General features: G+C 39.3%; 1 protein-coding gene across 1 annotated transcript in view; it reads left to right on the forward strand.

Annotated features, from left to right (window-relative positions):
• Nucleotides 1-20,654, forward strand: part of exoc4 (exocyst complex component 4) — a gene marked incomplete at its 3' end in the record, with an annotated part of 134,430 nt that overhangs the window by 94,141 nt on the left and 19,635 nt on the right. Inside the window, 2 exon segments of the mRNA XM_036149141.1 lie at nucleotides 16,724-16,826; nucleotides 17,708-17,824. Of these exon segments, the coding sequence (XP_036005034.1) occupies nucleotides 16,724-16,826; nucleotides 17,708-17,824 (220 nt within the window).

Consider the following 20,654-nt stretch of genomic DNA (forward strand, 5'->3'; position numbering starts at 1 on the left):
TGTCAGATTTGCTTTGACTTGATTCTGTAGCTTAAGATAGCTAAAAATGCTGCAACTTATGACCTGAATTTACACATGATCGAGCCTAAATTGCAGCACCCTTAGCACCCTGTGGTAGCTCATCGAAGTCAGAACTTTTATCCTTTTTGGCATCACAGTGGTGGACTGAGTTCCTCACTGAAGTCAAGAGTAGATTCTCTGGCAATCCTAGCTGGAGGCTAAAATCCAAGCATTCAGACAGCATTTTACCAGCCTGAGACTTTTTTTTTTATAAGATTGGGGAGCTGATGTCAAGTACGGTTTACTTAACCTTCATTTTTCTCTTTTCACAAGCCTGACCACCCTGGATCTGACAAAACTCCATTTACAGCTCTTTTTATGAGTGCATTTGTGAAAGCGTGCCAGCCATTATGAGGCTTGAGCGAGTGACCATTTTTCAACGGGTCAAAGTTTTTCAACCTTATAACATGTACACATGTATATCTGTATTCTGCTCACAATTTGTCATGTTACAGCAAAAAGTACACAGTTGCACATACTATAGCTCAGAAGTGGAAGGACAATTATACATAAGCTTCCTTTATTCTCTAATAAAATCAAAAATATGATATATGTTAATATTCAGCCCCTTTTACTGTGATGCTCCTAAGCGATTGCCTTCAGAAGTCCCATAATTAGTAAATAGTCTGCTTCTAATGTAATATCAGTATATATAAAGCTGTTCAGTGAAGGTCTCAGGTTTATTTGAGGACATTAGTAAACAGACAGCATCTTGGAAGACACCAGACAGGCTGAGAATAAAGCAGGGTCGCTGTTATAAAGCAAGGTTTCTTACAGCACGGTTCAAACAGTGGAACACTTCTGAAAATGGACCAAAAAAGTGGCATCTACCTAAACTGGCTGGACGGCAAGGAGAGTATTAATCAGAGAAACAGCAAAGACTGCAGGGCATCGGACCTCGAGGACTGGAATTGAAGACCCGTGGGGGGTATAAAAAGTTCAATAGAATAGCAGTTTTCCTTCCTTATGCATTTTAGCCATATGTGATTGGTTGATCATAACCAATCACAAACGTAGACCCAGGAACGCTCTGTCACCAAGCTCCGCCCCTTCAAATAGTTCAGAGAGCATACGTTCTTTTTTTTCTTTTTTAAAAACTTGATTGAATAAAGAATTGAGTTTGAATTCAGCGTTTGTTTGTTTTGTATCTAAAAATAGGTCGCTAAGCAACATAAAATGGCCAGGGCTGCACTTAAAATATATGTTTTGAATTTGTTGATAATTATCATTCCAATATGATTTCTATTTTACCGATATGTTTTTTTCCTATATCATCCAGTCCTAGTTTAGACCAATTCATATTCATGGGTTAGCCTGGCAGAGTCATAGTCCAGACCAAATCCAGTTGACAGTCTTTGGTGATGAAAGAGTTAATGTCACAGATGTCACTCTCCATCCAGTGTGACTGAGCTTGAGGTATTTTTGAAAAATTTAATGGGAAATAGACAATTTCTATATTTGAATAGGCAAAATTGACTCAGGGGGGCTGTGTAACAAACACATGACTCCTCAGATTTTTGTTTGTAAAAAAATATTTAGCAGCATGTATCGTTGTTGTTCCACTTAGGCCCCACTCTTTGTTGGTTTGTTACCCAAAATAATTCCCTAAAAATACATAAGAGTTTGTGGTTGCAACGTGACAAAATGTGAAAAAAGCTTATACGGTAAGAATATTTTTACAAGGCGCTGTTCCCCTCAGACTGAAAGTACTTTATTGTGTGAATTAGACTGCTTTAGACATGCAGCAGGGAGTTCGCTCAGATTTCGGATCATAACACGTCACATTTTGAGAAATTCTAAGTGATTTGGTTAATTCCAAATGCCAGTCCTTTATATTTTGGTTAAACAGCACACTGTGTAATAGCAGCCCTCAGCTTGCTGATGCTTTGACTTCTGATCAGTTCTTGAGACGCCACCTCGAAATGAGACCCTGATTAGCAAGCTGCCACTTCCATTATTTTTTTGTCACGGCACAGCGCTTTTTTATGAAACGTGGACAGAGCATTTCTGCAGATTTGAATCCAGCCTGCACTTTCTCCCCTTCATTGTTTGATTGTATAATTATCAGTCCCTTTAAAGGATTCTATTAAATAATTTATATCATTTATAGTTAATTATCTCGCTAATTAATTTAAAACCCAATGGTCTGCTTTGAAATGATCCCAGCAGGGACTCCTCCACTCCTCTCTCCTCTCTCCTCCTCCTCCTCCCACTCGCCCTCATTTCTCTCTCCTGTTATCCTCGGTGCCCTTTGGTCATCTTGATACTTGAAATATTTCATAGACAGGCTCTCTGTTTACCCATATGGCCGAGTGCATAAAAGCTCGCCACTCGCACACTTTGCCCACACACCTGTCACTTTCTTAAAGTGAAACACTCAAAGTTAAAGGTCAGCGCAAGCTCAAGGTTGTCTCTCTCTCTCTCTCTCTCTTGCTTTTCCCCTAGAGAGCCCTCTCAGGTGGACACAGGCTCACACTCACGCGGAGACATGGCATTACAAAAAGCCGGCTCTGAGAGGCTATGAAGGGATCAATGAATAATTTAACCCCTAACATCATACCCCCCCTCCACCAGTAATATATCCACAAACACCGCCGCTCGACGTGGGGGCGTGCAGTTTGAAAGCATCGGTCCGTCCGTTCTGCGGACGCCCCCTGCACGCCGAGGGGGGGGGCGGCGGTCTCTGCCCCGTAATGTGATGTGTGGGTGCGTTATCGGAGCTGTAGGTATGACAGACACGCAGCCCTAGAGCTGACTTCCCGGAATTGCATTTTGTTGGCCGTCTCCAATATGAGGGCTGTCACCTCGTTCCCTCCAGGCCATGCAAACCGTGATTGAGGCATTTCTGCGAGGTGTCACTATCAAGGGTACACACTTGTCTGTTTGTGTCTGCCGGTGTGCAATGGGTAATAGGCTGCAGAAGAATTTTCTGCGTTTTCAATTATATGTCCTCAACTTTCTTCCAATGGTTTTTTTCCCGCCCTCTTTTCATTCCCTCCATCTTTCATTTTCTTGTCATCTCTTCCTTCTACCCTTGATTTGCCCTCACTTCTTCCTTTACTCACTTCTAAACCTCCCGTGCCCCCCTTACTCCTTCAGTCCTCTGTCAACACCATCATAGTTTGGGAAGCTCCTTTAGTAAACTGCAGACCTCTCACCAGTGGTTCTCTTTATGGCACTTTGCCTTCTTAAATTCAATCAGGCTTCAATGGAGCGCCCAGAACCATTTCAATTTACTAACCGGATGCCACAGGACGGAAAGTCCTACACCGGCAGAAAGGTCTAAAAGGCACCGAGGGCTGGGAGAGAAGAGACGAGAGGTGGGGAGGAGGGAGGGAGTCGCACTGAAATGGTGCCACAGAGCCATAACACCGAAAGAGACGTAAAAATAGAAGGAGGAATGGGAATTAGAGGAGAGCAGGGTGAGGGAGAAGGATGAGGCGAAAGGGGACAGGCTGAAGTGTTACAGGGAATAAAAGGCTATGAAGGGTGCAGAGACAGAACGGAGGTAGACATTAAAAAGGGATCCTATCAAGTCTGGAGAACTATAGATATGATTAGAGTATTTTTAGTTTTTTTGTTTCCATCCATCTGTCCGATAAAGATACAGGACTGTCTCAGAAAATTAGAATATTGTGATAAAGTTCTTTATTTTCTGTAATGCAATTAAAAAACATTAAAATGTCATACATTCTGGATTCATTACAAATCAACTGAAATATCGCAAGCCTTTTATTGTTTTAATATCGCTGATTATGGCGTACAGCTGAAGAAAACTCAAAAATCCTATCTCAAAATATTAGAATATTTCCTCAGACCAAGTAAAAAAAAAATTATAACAGCAAAACAAAATCAGACATTTGAAAATGTCCATTAATGCACTCAGTACTTGGTTGGGAATCCTTTTGCACAGATTACTGCATCAATGCGGCGTGGCATGGAGGCAATCAGCCTGTGGCATTGCTGCGGTGTTATGGATGCCCAGGATGCTTCAATAGTGGCCTTTAGCTCATTTGCATTGTTGGGTCTGGTGTCTTTCAGCTTCTTCTTCACAATACCCCACAAATTCTCTATGGGGTTCAGGTCAGGGGAATTGGCAGGCCAATCAAGGACAGTAATGCCATGGTCAGTACACCAGTTACTGTGAGAATCTTATGTCGTCTCTTAACCACTACCATACTTGTGATTTAGTTTGCTGAACCAAGCTGAGTGTTTTTCAAGGCTCAGGAAACCATGCAGTGTTTCAAGTTAATTAGACGTATCAAGTGATTAGTTGAATAGCCTACTAGTATACTTTTTCACGATATTCTAATATTTTGAGATAGGATATTTGGGTTTCTTAAGCTGTAAGCCATAATCAGCGATATTAAAACAATAAAAGGCTTGCGATATTTCAGTTGATTTGTAATGAATCCAGAATGTATGACATTTCATGTTTTTTAATTGCATTACAGAAAATAAAGAACTTTATCACAATATTCTAATTTTCTGAGACAGTCCTGTAGACTGCTGATTTGAAAGGAAACGTATAGAGTTTGGTGATGATTCATTTAGGAACCCCTCTGTAAAATCAATAGGTGATTAATTTAAAGTGCTTTAAATCCCTAGGAAAATGTAATCCATCATTGGTCACTCAGATGCGTGTTGGTGGATTTTGACGTACCCTCGTCAAATGAAGGATCCATGTACTGGCGTATGTTGGCTGGGGGCTTGAGAGTGCTGCACCAAGGCTCACAGAAGATGAAGATGTTTTTCTAACATTGCAAAAACGGACCCAGACACGCCTGCTCTCTTCAGGCCAACTTTCTTGTTCACCCCCCCAACCCCCAGGCCAAAATAGACTCATGTCAATCCTGGCTTGCAGCTCTTTGTGTGTTGGTGTGCAGGTTAAGTGTTTTTCTCAGTACTTTTTCAGGCGAATTGAAAAGTGCCTTAACACTCGGCTCTCTCAGGAATCGTTGCCATTTCAGGCTTGCTGAGTCATTCACTGAACCATGAGTGTCCTTCCGTGGCTCAGTAGCTTATACCATCTCCCATCAACTCTGCTTAGACTAGACTGTAACGTGTGCAGGCGTGTGCATATATGTTAGTGTTTATAATTTAGTTTGTTGCCATTGCCTTTTTTGTTAACTATGTGTTTGTAAGACCTTCATGACTTCTTTTTTTTTTTCAAGAAAATTGTTCGGCAGTGACGCAGATTCTTTTCCTTTTGCCTTCACCCTACCTCTCTGCCGTTTGAGTCTGAGTAGTACCTTTAATTAGATCAGTAGCTATGATTCCTTTTTTTTATTCTTTCATTTCTTCTGTTATAACTTTTCTGGCTACGAAGCAGCTCTCCAAGCACTTTAGGGAAAGCTGCAGTCTCTCAGCACCGGTCACCTTTATGTTCATCTAGAGTGATTTCTGACTCTTTCCTCAGGCTTTGCTTTGTGATCTCAGTTTTTTTTCTCTCTCTCTTCTTCTGTTTATTCTGTTTTGTAACAGAACAAATCAATTTGTCCAATGTAATCATTTGCGCGGCAAATGATTGATATTTTGCTTTTTACTTCCTAGTTTACTTCATTAAAGGAGTCCCGTCCCTCTGTGGGAGGCCACTTAGAGCGCTCCTTGTTAATCAGGCTTGTTTTGTAAGCAGGAGGTGAACACTTAAAATACTAAAAGTCATGAGGAGAATGCAATAAGACCTGAAGCAGTTTTTGTTTGCACCTGGCCCTCTGACGATACAATTGTGTCTTATCTAAGCAATTGGTGACTGTTATCAAGAAAATACGCAATTAAAGGGGCCTTTCACCCACAGACCCCTGTCACGAACAGGCCCATCACCTGCCTCTCTGGCTGTATTGACTTATATTGTACAGTGAGCACAAAAGCAGTAATTTAGTCCCAGTAGCCTCCCATTGTGACATTCAGGCATCTTTGCCTCTCTGTGGTCTTAATGGCTCAATGTGGCTTGTGAGGAAAGCTGAATCTCTTCTCTTGTCCCACAGCCATCTTCTTTTCACAAGACTGCAAATGAGGAAAAAAAAGGGAAAATACAACCGTTAACTACCATTAAAATAAACGGGAGAGGGGCCATATTTTCCTCAGAGTGGGGGGGTTGCTGAATTATTGCTGGCAAATTGCAATAACAAAGCTTTATTCTAGTCAGTGGCAGATTTTAGAATATGGTATCCACTTATAAATATGAAATCAAGTTCAATTTAGAGGTACACATTATGTGAAATTTCATTCGTATTCACAATATCAGTGTATGCAATAACCAAGGTCTATTTGGATGCATTATTTGGTAGGATGCAACACTACCAAAAGCTAAAAGTGTCGTGCTTTCACTCTCTGAGTATAGATAATATATTTGGCCAGTTGGATGAACTCTAACTGCTCTTAATGCCCACATCTGATGCATGCTTTTAGTGGCTGAAATATTAGAGTGGTGTACATTGTGTAATAGTTATGAAATAAAAGGCTCAGAAAAATCCTCGCCTAAGTCATAGTTGCAATTTTCAGCAATAGTATTTTTTGCAAACAACATGCAGTCCTTGTTTATTTATATGATGCAAAATCACAACACCTCATCTTGAGGTATGTTACAAGTCCCTTTCATATATGGTTGTAAAGAATCCACTTCATATCTGTCCAATTATTTGCATTACAGTTGAATCATAAACCCATTCAGATCAAATGACATACAGAGCAATTTAATCCTAATTATAATACAGCACAATCCAGGTAAGTATATCATACAGTCTTGAAATATTTGTCAAGTTAGCAAGTCCAGCTGATTCAAACACATACTTGCATATATAGCAGTACATTCTCTTGAGCAAGCATATGGGGACAGTGGAAACGAAGGTCTGTGTCTTAACAAGAAGAAACCTTCATCAGAAACACACTGATCGGTATTAGGATCTGAAACTTGAAACCTTGTTTCTTTAAAAACAAGTTGCAAAAGGAGCTAGATAGAGAAATCTCTATCCCAATAAAAAAAATTCTGTTGAATAGTACTGCTATAGTTGGTAATCCTGTTCAGAAACACTAGTGTTTATGTATACGGTTAGCTTCAGTGTTAGCTGTCCATTGTAGCTCCACTGCTCTCACTGTATACTTTGAACATGGCTGAGAGTCACAGGAAGCAAACTGCATACAAGTTTATGAAAAGAACAGGAAGGCCTCAGTAAAAAGAAAAACAGACCAGAGTTGGTTTGGGAGATGTTTTTCACGCGATCCCCCTGAAGAGCGGAAGAGCAAGTTAAGACAGTCTTTTGCAATGCGCAGTTATTCAAATAGGGACCTGGGGAAACTTCTGGAAAACTATATATATTGGAGTCTTTATATCTCATTTTAAACTGTGGATCAGAGAAACTCCGCTATAAATTAAGTCAAGTACCTAAAGTAATTGTAAAGTTGTATAATTATCCCACTCCGTACATTCACTGTTCAAATACATCTTCGAAAGCTATAAAATCATGTAATATCCATGCCCATATTTGGCATTTGTACAGTTTCCCCTGGTACTGTGGGATACTTTAGCTCCTAAATGAAGTTTTCGACCTTTGAACTCATTCAGTAAAAACATTGTATCGATTAAATGACATGTTGTTTTACCGAGACTTGCTGAACATGCCGTTTGAAGTCATTACTCCTTCCCTTTATATAAAATTGTCTGAGACTTAAGCATCCTCTGGCAATAAAAGCAACCAGCATCAAGCCTTTGTTTTATCCCAGAACACACATCCAGCTCAGGGTGGCTTTAGGTGGCATTTAGGAATCAAAGACTAGAAGTAGGGAGCTAGCATCACTTTGTGTACACCTGAAAGCACCTTGACCACATTACCGCTCTCCAGAAAAGACTAACGAGAGACACACTCTTCGATACAATTAGAGGGAGATAAAGAGATGGAGGGTGGGGAGCATGCTGTGGCAAGATGGAGGACTAGGCCAATAGCGGCTGTAAGGTGGTGATTTGTCTTTGAGGCTCTGTGGTGTTGGTGTTGGCAGCGTCAGCTAAACAAGGCCATCTCATTTCCTGTTGTCTGCAGGAAGCGGCTGTCTGCTACTGCTGCTGCTGCTTCTCAGAGCCCCCGGTCATCAATCTCCTCTTTTTAATTGGTCTGCACCACACTGCGACATGCCAGCACACACACACACACACACACACACACACACACTGAGACCCACTCACACAAACACTCACACACAAGCATGCACATGTATTGACAGAAATATGTGCTGAGGTATAAATGCCAAAGATTACACGTGAGGGCGCAGTCTCATGCGGTGTGCAAACTTGGAGGTGTCAGGCCCTTTTCAAGTTTAGCTCATTTTGTTTTCGTTCTCACATTAAAGTGGAATTAATTTAGTCGTTTCCTCACTGAGCGCCACACAACAATGCGTTTTAATGACACAGCAAAAACAAGGCGTTGTAACATTTCTGCCTGATTTTTCCTGACAAACTCTGTTGAATATTTTGCTATTTGATCCGAAGATTAAGCTTAAAAAGACAGCATTTGCATAGCACTTATGTATAGACCCATAATGCTCAAATGATGTTTTCCTATTTGCACAGGCACTTCTTACTTCAAGATTTTGGCAGTTTTGACCCTTAGAATGTGTTCTGTTTCTATTGTCATACACATGCATATTCAGTTCAACAGAAGATAAATGCAGTTCAGTGTTTTGACTTTGGTAGGCAGACAAGCAAAGACTTTTTGCTAGAGTTGCAGCAAGCCCAAGCGGCTTTTTCTCAGCTTTTGCTGCTAGAACTGCTACCATAATGACCAGAAAAGTGTTTATGTTCAACTCACTGACAATCCTATCCATAGATTTTATTAGCTGTTGCAGCAAGTACACAGGTTTATGAACAACCTCCCTCCCCTAAATATTTGCCTGATCTTATCAATGTTAAACAACTGTGAAACTGTTCATGTCTGTTGTATAGAATTCTTTATTGCCGAAACTTGACAATTTGACAAGAGAACATATGTTATTTGAGCTGTACAATGTTGGTGATTCTATGTAAAGTTAAGTTGTTTGAGATTTAGTAATGCTGTTTCTTAGGAGATAATAGCTTTTAAATTATCCCATAATTTTAGATCAGGACATCTCATCAAAATAAAAAAAAAAAAAAAAAATAAAAAAAAAGAAATATATATATATATATATATATATATATATATATATATATATAATTTTTTTTTTTTTTTTTTTTTTTTTTTTTTTTTTTTTTTTTTTTGGGATATGTTGAACAAAGTGCCCCTTCTATGGAGCGCCATGTTAAGCTATGCAGACGCTCTGTCTGCACTGATAAAGAATTGCCTCTGCCTTCCCAATGTTTGATGAGGCTCTAACTGAAAAGCAGCCTGACATATCAGGATACTCACCAGGATTTTATTTCAGCATAACTGTGGACAGCTGGTGGAGGAAGTGGGTGTGTGTGTGTGTGTGTGTTGGGTGTGTGCAGGTGCTGGTGTGTCATTTCGCTGCTTCTCTGGATTCATTCCCCCTGCGGAGTGTTGCGTAGTCCAGCTTGAAGGGGGCTGTTCGTCAGGCTAATAACAACTAGTGCTAGTTTTTAATGTTGGCTGGGATGTTTATAGCTGCGCTGATGCATGTTCAAGAGCTTTATTGACTTTTCTATGTTGCTCTCAAACATCTGTGTTTTATTGACTGTTTAGCTCATTTTTAATGAGTGTATCGGTCTAATCTCAGCGTAACTTTGACAATTTTCAACAGAATGGTCCATTATGCTGAAATGTTCTGGCAACAAACATATTTTCCGACCAATTCAGCTGATAATTATTTGACCAATTAGGGGCACACAAAGGGTTAATATACAGCACTGAACTTTTCATTCCAAGTTGGTCCAGTGATATGGAAAATAAGAGAAATTAAACTGTAGTGTCATGGCAAAAATTACGTAAACACTAAGACCAGCTGAGCATTCACTTTTTTCTTCTTCTTTCTTTCTTATTTTTGATAACCTTTCAGACACAATCTTTTCTAAAGATAAATTAAAAAGTACTAATTTAAATAAACCTTTTTATTTGAAAAATAAAAAGATTACTCAAAGAAATTGAATAAAAATTCAGCCTGATAGTCTCAAAGGCTTAAATGGTTTAAACCAAGGTTACGTCTGGATTAGAAAGACTGAAACCCCTCTTTATTCTGTTAAATACATTTTCAAAACATGGTACGGTCAAGCATAAAACCATGAGAAACAATCACCACTAATGAGACAGTATCATAATGATAACTAGTTTTCTCTGGCATCCATTATAGGCCATACGTGTGCAGTAAGGTCACATTAGTATAAGCTCCTCTATTAAACTGTTTATATCTCACTGTTAAGGTACTGATTATCAGGCCCATTTATACCTTCATCTGCAAGCATATAGACACATTCACTCACCTAATTTACATACAAATTTGCATATTGCTGTCATCCTCTTTGTTTGTTTTTATATTTTTTTTCTCTGACAAAGACACATGCCGATGGCACCACTCACACACGTACAGACTAAGCACATACACCTTACGCCTGAAAAGCCTTCGGTGTATGTGATGCAGCATCAGGGGCCAAGAGCAGAGCAGGAAACAGTGGGAAGTCAGATGAGACGTGGGCGGTGTGTGGGAAGACCATATGCATTTCATCAGGATATGATGAAAACACATGAACACACATTTAATCACATGCAGCTCTCTCATGTATTTAAAAAATACATCTATGAATTGAATTTCTTGTTGTTTTTTCTTCTTCATTACCCACATACACACCTTTTAAGCAAATTCTGTACAGGTTGCGGTTGGTAAACACCAACTGGAATCTTAATTCTTTCTTGAAACCTGTTTGGGATAAAGGAAAAAGGGTTATTTGGCAACTGGTCATGCAGCTGAAGCTGATTTAGAAAGCTGACACACTGCCATCTTGTGGTGGTGATGGCAATTGCTTGACTGACCAAAAAGTGTGTTATGGACCCCAGGCAGTATGTGGCAACTCATTGGAATAAATGTTTTTGTGATAAGATGAATAAAAATGTAACTATTTAATTACAGCATGCAAGGATTTTTTTTTTTTTGAAACGTTCATTTCTTAGGTGTTACCTCATCAATGTAGTATCCTTGTAGGAATAATTAGATTGTGGCTACTGAAGTGTGCAAAATTAGCACTAAATCATTATTGAATGTGCGATCCGATAACACTGAAAGCTGCATTTCTAGCACCTATTGACTAATCATCAGTTATAAAAGCTAATGTTTACCGTACCATAAAACCCCATAAATGTCCCCAGCTATTAAAATCCATTTATGAGTTTTGGATACTGGAGTGATTATGCGCCATGAAAGAATAATAGAGATAAGTGCCTCCTGGCTGTTTTTAAATGTGCTGCTTTGATGTGTTTGAAAAACAGGGTAGATTTGACACGTATCACATATGCAGGTATGCAGCAACACACTCCTCCACCCTCTCTCTCTCTCTTTCTCTCTTTCTCTCCCCTTCTAGCCCGTCTCTATTGGCAGAGTCGCAGTTTGCACTGTCCTTGGTGTGTGACAGAACAAGCCTTCCTCTCTGAGCGGCAAAATCAGAATTCACCATAGCTGATAGGTCCGTGCCTGAGGGGAATTCTGGGAGATTTAAAAACGCTGAGTCCCTAATCGATCTCAGCACACTCTTATTCTGCTGTCTTTCTCAAACCTTTGCCTTTATCCCATTTCTCTTTCAACGCCAATGCGCTGTGGTAGCAGATAGAGATAGATGATAGGATCCCTATCCTTTCAATTTAAAGAAGCATTTGTTACCTTGGGTTTAGTTTCTGTTGGGAAATGAATCCAAAAATGTTGTTAGAGACATTTCTCTCTGTCTGCTCTCATCTATCTGAAAAAGTAATCAAAGTTGGGGTTTGTTTTCATCCTCCAAAAGCTATTTTTCTTATTATTATTAGCCTTTTCTTTGTTAGTATGTACATTTAATGCTTTTGGGAATAATTTTTTTCAAACGTACATACACACACGACATGAAATCTAAGATTATTCTGCTCTATGCCAAGGTTCTGGCATTTGTTCCTTAATGACGGATAATTATATGTTGTCAAGGACAATCATCTGCAGAACTGCTAAGAAACTGACTTTGGAGAGCAACTAGTGCAGCGATGGGAGGAATCAGAGGAAACCATGCTTCTTTTTCTATTGGCAGAGGTGTTATGAGAAACGGTTTTATGAATGGTTATTGATTTTGTTACCAAGTTAATGTAAAATAAATTGTAGTCACTATTTATTTAGCCTTTTTGTTAGCTTAAAGAGCTTATAGCACATTTTTTGCAAATGTCTATCATGATAATAATGTTAATTTTTATGACGGAAATGCTGAAAAGAAAAGGAAAAAGATGAGCATATGACACCAAAGACTGGAGGAAAAAAGCTGCTGAGGAATAATGTCATCATGTCACACACGTAAGGCTGAGAGGTAGTGATAGCTCAGTCTCCGCTCAAATTTGAGTTATTTATCCAGTTAGGCTTTGGAGACCAAACAAACCAGCACCCTCCACAGGAAGTTAAAAGCGCTGAAATCCATTCTACCTGCTGTACAGCACAACGATGAATCTCTGAACTGTAATTAAGTAAACAAAAACTCTGGCAGCATTCAGATTTAAGTTGTACCTTTTAATAAGCCCCAGATAAAGCTAATTAGAAAGGCTAAACATGCTCAAGGAATGTCTGGAAGGAGTGGTTATTGATTTAACAGCCGGCAGATATCAGTAGACCATTAGTTTGGTACCGATAGGAAATAAAAGAAAGTGCTTTGTCCGCTCATCTGCGTGCTTACTGCAATGGTCCTGGTATGGCCTATGGTTTTTCCATAATCAGTTAGCTTTATTAGCCACAGCATGATTTGCACCGTCTCTCTGTTTCATTACAGTCTTACCTTTTGTAAACTTAAGACACATTGTGTGTTGTGAGGAATACGTCTTGGTTCCACAGCTCTTAAATCCATTTAATTTCATAGATGAGATGGAGAAAAAAAAAGCATTTAAGATTTGTATTACCTGCTCTGAAAAACAAAAGACCAGGCAACTGTGTTTTTATTCCCTTCTACTTAATATTTATAGGCTTCCTCTCTTTGAAAATGCAATAATGTTCTTTGATAATAAACTTTATTGATATGCCATTTGATGTAGTTTCATTTATGAAATCCACTAAACGGTTATCAAAGATAATACCTTATGTTTCATTGTATTTAAGAAGTTTTGCAGCAAATTTTAAAGCTGAAATCACAAGAGTGGCGTATTTTAATTCATGATACACCCACTGCTCAGTCTGTCACTGCAGTGAGATGGCATGTTGATTCGACAGATTTTGTCCTTTTGCTGCAGGGTCTAGACTGCAGCACCATGTTGTTGGGCATCTGCTCTCTTTTAATCTAATTGGATGGTCTCAGTTTTAGAACATTATGCTCACAGTGCTTTTAATGTCGCTCTGATCTGCAGCAATATTTATCATGATCACCAAATCAGTGAGCAACACCAGAACCTCACTATTAACAACTACCGCTGTTAAGAAGGCGCTCTTTTTGGATGTTTTGTTTAATACCTGCCACAGTATTTTGAGACGCTTGGAGATTGGGGTTTTTAGGTGTGCAGGCATGCTTGTTAGTGGCAGATAAACTGATTATTTAGGTTTATTAAGATTTCCCACACATGGGCGAGCTCCCACTGTGCTGGTGCTGCTTCGTCTCTACGCTGCTCCCACAGCTTCTCCTTAGCAACTTAGCCAACACCTCCGCTGCACACAGCTGCCTCATGGATTGCTGTTAGGATGTGTTTTTTGTTGTCACCTCACAATGAGGCAAACATCACACTTCAGGTCCAATTATAAACGGATCATAAACAGGTTTTGAATCTGTGGGAAAGGAAACTGATCACAGGTTTTCACTTAAAGGTCAGAGTTCATCGTATTTCACTGCCAGAAAGCCTAAAATCCCAAAAGTATGAAATGTAGTGATCAAAATACAGAACTATTGTGAAACTGTAGACGCACGTTCTAGATTAAACATGCATTTATGAACAAACACGAGTAGTATATTATTATAAGTTGAAATAATGCTACAAAAGCTTGAAGCCGTTTTGCTAGCTCAAAGCTAGCATCTACTCTATATCCAAATTCATTGCTAATGATTAGCATTTGTGCTGTACTAATGGACATATAAAAAAAAAACGTCTAAATTGATCAATGGCATACATTTCCTTTGTTGTGGGGGAATAAATGTCTGCTTCTTATTGTGACAGCCATTTTGTTACTCCTGTCAATGAACATCTACGGCAACACCATGAGGTCAAACTTACTGTACCATACCAACTTGATTTATGAAAAGCTTTAGAACAGCCCCAGTTGAAACAAAGTGGTACAAATAAATGCAAACTTTAAACATACATTGAAAGAACCGCAGTCCTATGAATGCAGTATTTCAATCAGAAAGGTAGGATATTATATTTCAAGTGTCAAGACTGCATATCGACAATATATTTGGACGCTAACTGCATTTAATGTTCCCCAGCTAATGTTTGTTTTTAGTAGATGAGATGCCAAACTCCACAAAGAGGGTTGGAGACAGTGTTTAATGTTTCAAAATTTAAAAAAATTGAGATATTATGTCAAATAAATATTTTTGTGCAAGCTTCTTTTCTAACCATCAATGAAACCTGGAAATTGACATTTCAAGATGTCTCTTTGTCTTCTCAGAGTAGGCTTAACTCAATGGTAATTTGAAGAAGAGTCAGAAAACAGAAGTTTAAAGTTGTTTCGATAACCGATGAAGTTTAGCAGTTTAAACCGTAGCAAGTTTGAGCTCAGCCGTAGCCCGACGGCTGCCATTTGTGCGTTTTTCCGTAGGAGGTTTGACTCAGCCTTTGACTCTCTAAATGGCTCCCTGTAATGAGTTTAAATGTTGCTGCTTTGAGTTTTGAAGCCTGTTGATGGTTTTTAAATGAGTGAAACGAGTGTTTGCGTGTGCTAAGTTGTTTTGTGTGGTTTCGATGTCATCATCTTCTCGTGTTTGTGCACTCTGTAACGTATAATGCCATCAGCAAGGCGTCTTCAGGACGTGTAATGATCATGAGCCGGGAAAATCTAAGTTTCAGGATCATTTGTAAATCACATCCGTAGCAAACGTTTCTTTTTTTCTTTCCATCCGTTTCTTCTCTAACCATGCTTTCTTGTTGAGATGCTGCGTTTTTAGGTCAGTTACCATGGCTAAGCTGCCTTGCATCACCCGTAGCCTCAGTGTACAGTCAAGGGGGATCGCAGCCGTTTTCCTGCCCAGTCCCTTTTGCTCATTACTCAAACATTATCACCTCTGCCGAAATCCATCATCCTGACACGTGTATTGAAACAATGACAATAATGACGGCGCGCGATGGATTGTAGAACAACACACGTTTAAACCGGTAACTTTTTTTTCCCCCTTTTCTTCTAAGATCGATTTCCCCCAGAATGAAGCTGTCAGCATTTTTTTTTTTCTTCCCCCGTTTAAAGAGGAAAAGTTTTTGAAATGTGATCTCTACATATTTATACAGTTAAGCTCTATAGCCGGCTGCCTATTGTTTAGGAAGTTTGACGGTTTTAATGAGGCCACAGAAGAGTTTCTCATACTTAGCTTTCTGTTGTGGTCGAGTTTCAGCGGGAATCAATGAAGGATTTAGAGTGGGCTTAGATTCCTCGCTTACTCTGACACACAAGGGTGCGATCCCCCAACCACACACTCCAACATGCTTCCTCTGCCCTTGCTGACTAATTGGTTGCAAATCCTGAATAATATTTTAGTATTTTGGGTTCTTGTGCATTCACATATTCATTCATGTACATATAAGGTTGGCTATATATAATCAGTAATCCACCTGCTTTCATCTATATTTATGCTTAGATTGTAAAAATGTCTTTATCTGCAGTGCAGCATCCATTGCACAGTACGAAAGCAAAGACCGTTAAAAAATGGTCGTATCCACCTTAATTCCCCTCTAAAGTCCTTTGTTGAGTCATCTTCCGAGTTCGTGTACTAGTTTTTCCTTCCTTGTCTTTTCTTTGGGAGGACTTTGTCACCCCAAAACATTTTTTCCTCGTCTTTGTTTCGGTCATACATTAAATGTCTTCCAGGTCAAAGAATATATTTGTGAGGAGTTTGATTTATTTGTGCATTTATATGGACTGAGCGCTTGAGAAAGCACTTACTCTTGCATGGTTTGCCCTGTGGTGTCTGTGAGACAAGGCCAGTGACCAGTGATTCACTGATAAATGATGTTCGTATGAGCCTCTACAAACCCATACATTACTGTCTGACCCCATCTGATACGACCGGACTTCAGCTGTATGGGGGGAAAAAATCCAGCTCTATGTGGCTCAGATTGCTTTGAATTATTAACAGTGGACATCCTTTTGGTTGTATTAATTTCTCACAATCATCATTGGCCTGATTTTCCCTTAGTTTTTACACATATTTTTTGTCATAATTAGCCTGACCGCTCTACTGGAGCACTTTAGGTGACAACAAAGACACCTTCAGAGGTTTTTACAGCTTTCCAGAATTGGCTCCCATTGCAGATTTTAGCCCACCAAAGCGTACTGGACTCACAGAGTTATGCTTGAAAAATTGTTCATGTTGACCCCTCTCTCTTCCCAGATTCATTCAGGAGATAGAGATGAACATGGGGCCCAGCCAAGCCAAGCAGTGCCAGCTCCGAGCGTTCCTCACCTACTACATTAATGACCTCTTCCTTAACCAGGTTAGTGTAAAATTATACCATCTATCAGCTCTCACAGCAATGGCCTATTGAAGTATTGTAGTTTTCTCAGATAATGTCTCTTAACAGGAGAGAACTCAGGTATGAGTCATTGTCACTCTAAATAACTCACTGACTCACTGTCGTCAAAACACACATTAGATGTTTTTTCTTGAAAGTTTGTTCTTGTAACTTCATAAGCAGAACCGTGTGTACTGTAGTGTTTATAATTTGTGTAGACAGCATTAATAAACTTTTAAAATTCTCAAAAACTTATTTGAAAATAGAAATTGCAGGGTGCCGATGAACATTGTTACTTTAAGTGGGCAGATTAGTCTTTTTCTTGGAACATGTAATATTTAAAGTTGCTTGAAAAGTCGTTTTACTGGATTAGTTGCACTGTTGGTTGATGGTTTTTTTAGACAGAATTCAATTCAAATTTATTTATAAGACGCCAGTTCACAACACATGTCATCTCAAGGCACTTCACAAAGTCAAATTCAATCAAATCGTCCAGACAGATTGGTCAAAAAGTTTCCTCTCTAAGGAAACCCAGCAAATTGCATCAAGTCTTTACAAGCAGCGTTCACTTCTCCTGAAAGAGTGTAGAGCCACAGTGGACAGTCGTCCATGGCTTTGCAGCAATCCCTCATACCAAGTGTGCATTATTTCACTGATTTTTGCACAGTACTTTTGCATGATGAATAATTAAATTGTGTACATTTCAAAACAAACCCTAAAACAAAACAAAAAATTCTTTGGTTGTTTTTTTTGTTTGGTTGTTTTTTTTTACCTAGTAATGTCTTTAGACTTCAGTATGAGCAGCATTGCAGCTAGGATTTCATGTTACTTTGCTGTTTCCACTTATGTCCCTAAACCATCAGGTTCGAACGGAGATCAACAAGGAAATCGAAGCAGTAAGTAAGGCTGCCGACCCCTTGAAAATTCTCGCTAGTGCCGACACGATGAAGCTCCTCGGCGTCCAGAGACCTCTGCTTCAGGTGAGAAGCACCCAGCATTACATTCAGTCTATCCTCAGCATGAATAATAAATGATCTGAATGCAAACATCGTTTTCCTCAGTTAAGTTGTTTTATGTGGACCAGCTTCCCTCACCATCACTTTTCTTTTTTTTCATCTTAGACCAAGACATCCATATTTTAGCTTTGCCTCTCTCAGATACACCCATTTTTGCTCACAGATTTGTGTTTTGCACAAATCCTCCTGTGAGCTTTTATAGAGAAGCTTTAAAAACACACATACCTGTTTTTGTTTGGCCCTGTTTCGCTCCTGCAGCCTTGTTAAATTGAGGACAGGCCCCTGTTGTACACTCACCTTGCAGCACTCGCTGTCTCTGTTCAACGCCCTGTTTCTCTCTAATGTCACCATCACAGTTGAGCCAACAATCACATATCTTTATAAATGCAAATGAAATGTATCATATTTGAGTTTGTATTTGTTGTCGAGTGTATGCATACAAGCAAATATACATATTTAAAATATCAAATGGATTGTTTGATGAGCAGTTCTGGTCAGCCCTCACCACACAGAGGTAAAAAACAAAAAACAAATGCAACCACTTCTTAAAGACAAATGCAAAAAAATAAACTTAAAACAATAATCAGAATAATGAATCAATGTGTTAAATTTAGGATTAAAGTCATGCAGCGCTTGTGTGTCAGGTAAAAACTGTTGCCAAGGTGAATAATGCTGTAGAATAATGTTGTTTTCCATTTTTTATTGGTGTAATAGATCATCAACCCACATCTTAACATTTTGGAGGAGTCCTTCCTCTCACGCAAATAGTTTATGACTCCAAGTGGCAAATGCGATCACATTATCTCCAGATATGGCATTGAAAGGGTAGTGTTTACTCTTCTACAACTTTTGTTGTAGAAGTTTTAAACATAGATTCTGAGAAAACCTTAAGTTTAAAGCAGATGAGAGAGATTAGCTGATGTCCAAGTCGGCTCAATATCAGGCTTGATCCATATGTTCCTTTTTTCCCTTCCCACACATGCCAAAAATTATGGAATTGCTAGAGTTCATTTAATATTGTTTGTTCCTGCCACAGACCTGGTTTCAAGCGTAGTCCGTGCATTTTCTAAAGAGTTAATGTGTAGGGTTAGGTCCTCAAACTTCATGTTTCATCCATCCAAAAAGCTGTTTGAATGTGTTTTAAAATATTGTCTTGTTGAAACACCAGCGCATAACCAAGTTTCAGCTGATTCTCTGTGGCGAAACTGAAGAATTTGGGGGTAGCTATCACATAGTGAAAACAGCCTCTTAGTGTGATGCTACTGCTATCATGTTGGCTAGTTTTTACAATAAAGGCGCTTTCAGAAACACCTGTTATCACTGTGGCCAAAATGGCTAAATCATTCTCATCCGACCGTAAAACCTTTCTCCAAAAGATATTTAGCTTGTCTATGTGGTGCACATATCCAAAGGTTGGAGGTGTCAGCTTTGGAGCAGGTGCTTTCATCTTAGTTAGATGATCTAGGTCTTTGTTTTTTGAGCTCAACTCTAACTGATGTTCCTGTAGTGAACATAAATGCCATGCTATAAATCCATGGTTAAAGCAATGTGTTTCCAAAAGTCCGTTCTACGCAGTCCAGTTCAGTTCAACTAAAGGAAAATCTCTAAATCTTCAAATTAAACTGGTACTTACTGCCTCACATTTACTTTCAGGCTCATGTTGATTTCCATGAGGATTTCCTTCTTATTCAGAGCAGGCCGGTTGAAGATTAAAACGTTTACAAAGTCAGAATCCAGACAGTTGGCCAGATTTATCTCAGCTGTCATATCTTTGCTGCTCAGTTCTATAATGCTCGTTTTTCCCGTGTTTCTTGTATTTTTTGAAACGTCTTTAACATACATAAATCTTTAACATAGTAATGAGTGGCGTGTGTGTGTGTGTGTGTGTGTGTGTGTGTGTGTGTGTGTGAGTGTGTGTGAGTGTTCTTGCCCACACTGTACTCAAGAGACGTCCCAGAGAGGAGGCTTGTTGCTTCTGTGGGTGTCTTTTGTGCAGCAACTCCTGGAAGTGAATGTTGGGCTGTTTGTTTCTGTCAGAGCCTTCCTGTCTGTTTTCTCACGAGGAGCGAACAGCGGTGGCAGTTCATTACAGAGAGAAAAGGGACTGTGGGTGTTTGGAGTTCAGCGGGGTTTGTTTACGGCTCAGGCCCCTCCTTAACGAGGAGTTCAGCAGCTTGCTAATTATGCTGCTGTGGCTAATGAGCCTTTTTGCTGATAGTGGGGAGTGCAATAAAACACTCCTTTTGTTTGGGCTTTTTGCCTGTTTTAATTGGGCTAAATAAAAAAAAGGCTTCCATGTTTTCTCCACTGCAGTTCAAATTCAAGTGTCAGGAAAGTATTTCTCTGCAGTTGTCATGTGTATGTGTTGCTATGCTGGTATGTTTGCTACCTGTGTGTCTGTGACTGTGCTTTTGGTCTGTTTGAGAGGCACCCTGCTGTTTTCTTTGATGGTCTTCCTCCACTGTGGTATTGTTATAGTAAACTGCTTTCAACCTTCCTGTTTTTTTTATTCACATAGTTGTCATAAAAGCTTATGAAAAATTGGTTTGACATCTTATTTAGACTCAAAGTAAAAGTAAGAAAAAAGCAATAGCTGCCTTTAGACTGTAGGACTTCTTTGCAGTACTAATAACCTTATAATTGAATCCCTCAACTCTTTTTTACACTTCATGAACGGGGAGAACTTGCACACTTCTAGCCTATAACTGCCTTTTAGGTCTTTTTTATTATTCATTATTTAACCAGGAGAGCCAATTGAGTTCTCATTTACAACTCAAACCTGTGAAAGAAATAA

This window comes from Fundulus heteroclitus, chromosome 17 (genome assembly GCF_011125445.2).
Source record: "Fundulus heteroclitus isolate FHET01 chromosome 17, MU-UCD_Fhet_4.1, whole genome shotgun sequence".
In the NCBI taxonomy this organism is placed as follows: domain Eukaryota; kingdom Metazoa; phylum Chordata; class Actinopteri; order Cyprinodontiformes; family Fundulidae; genus Fundulus; species Fundulus heteroclitus.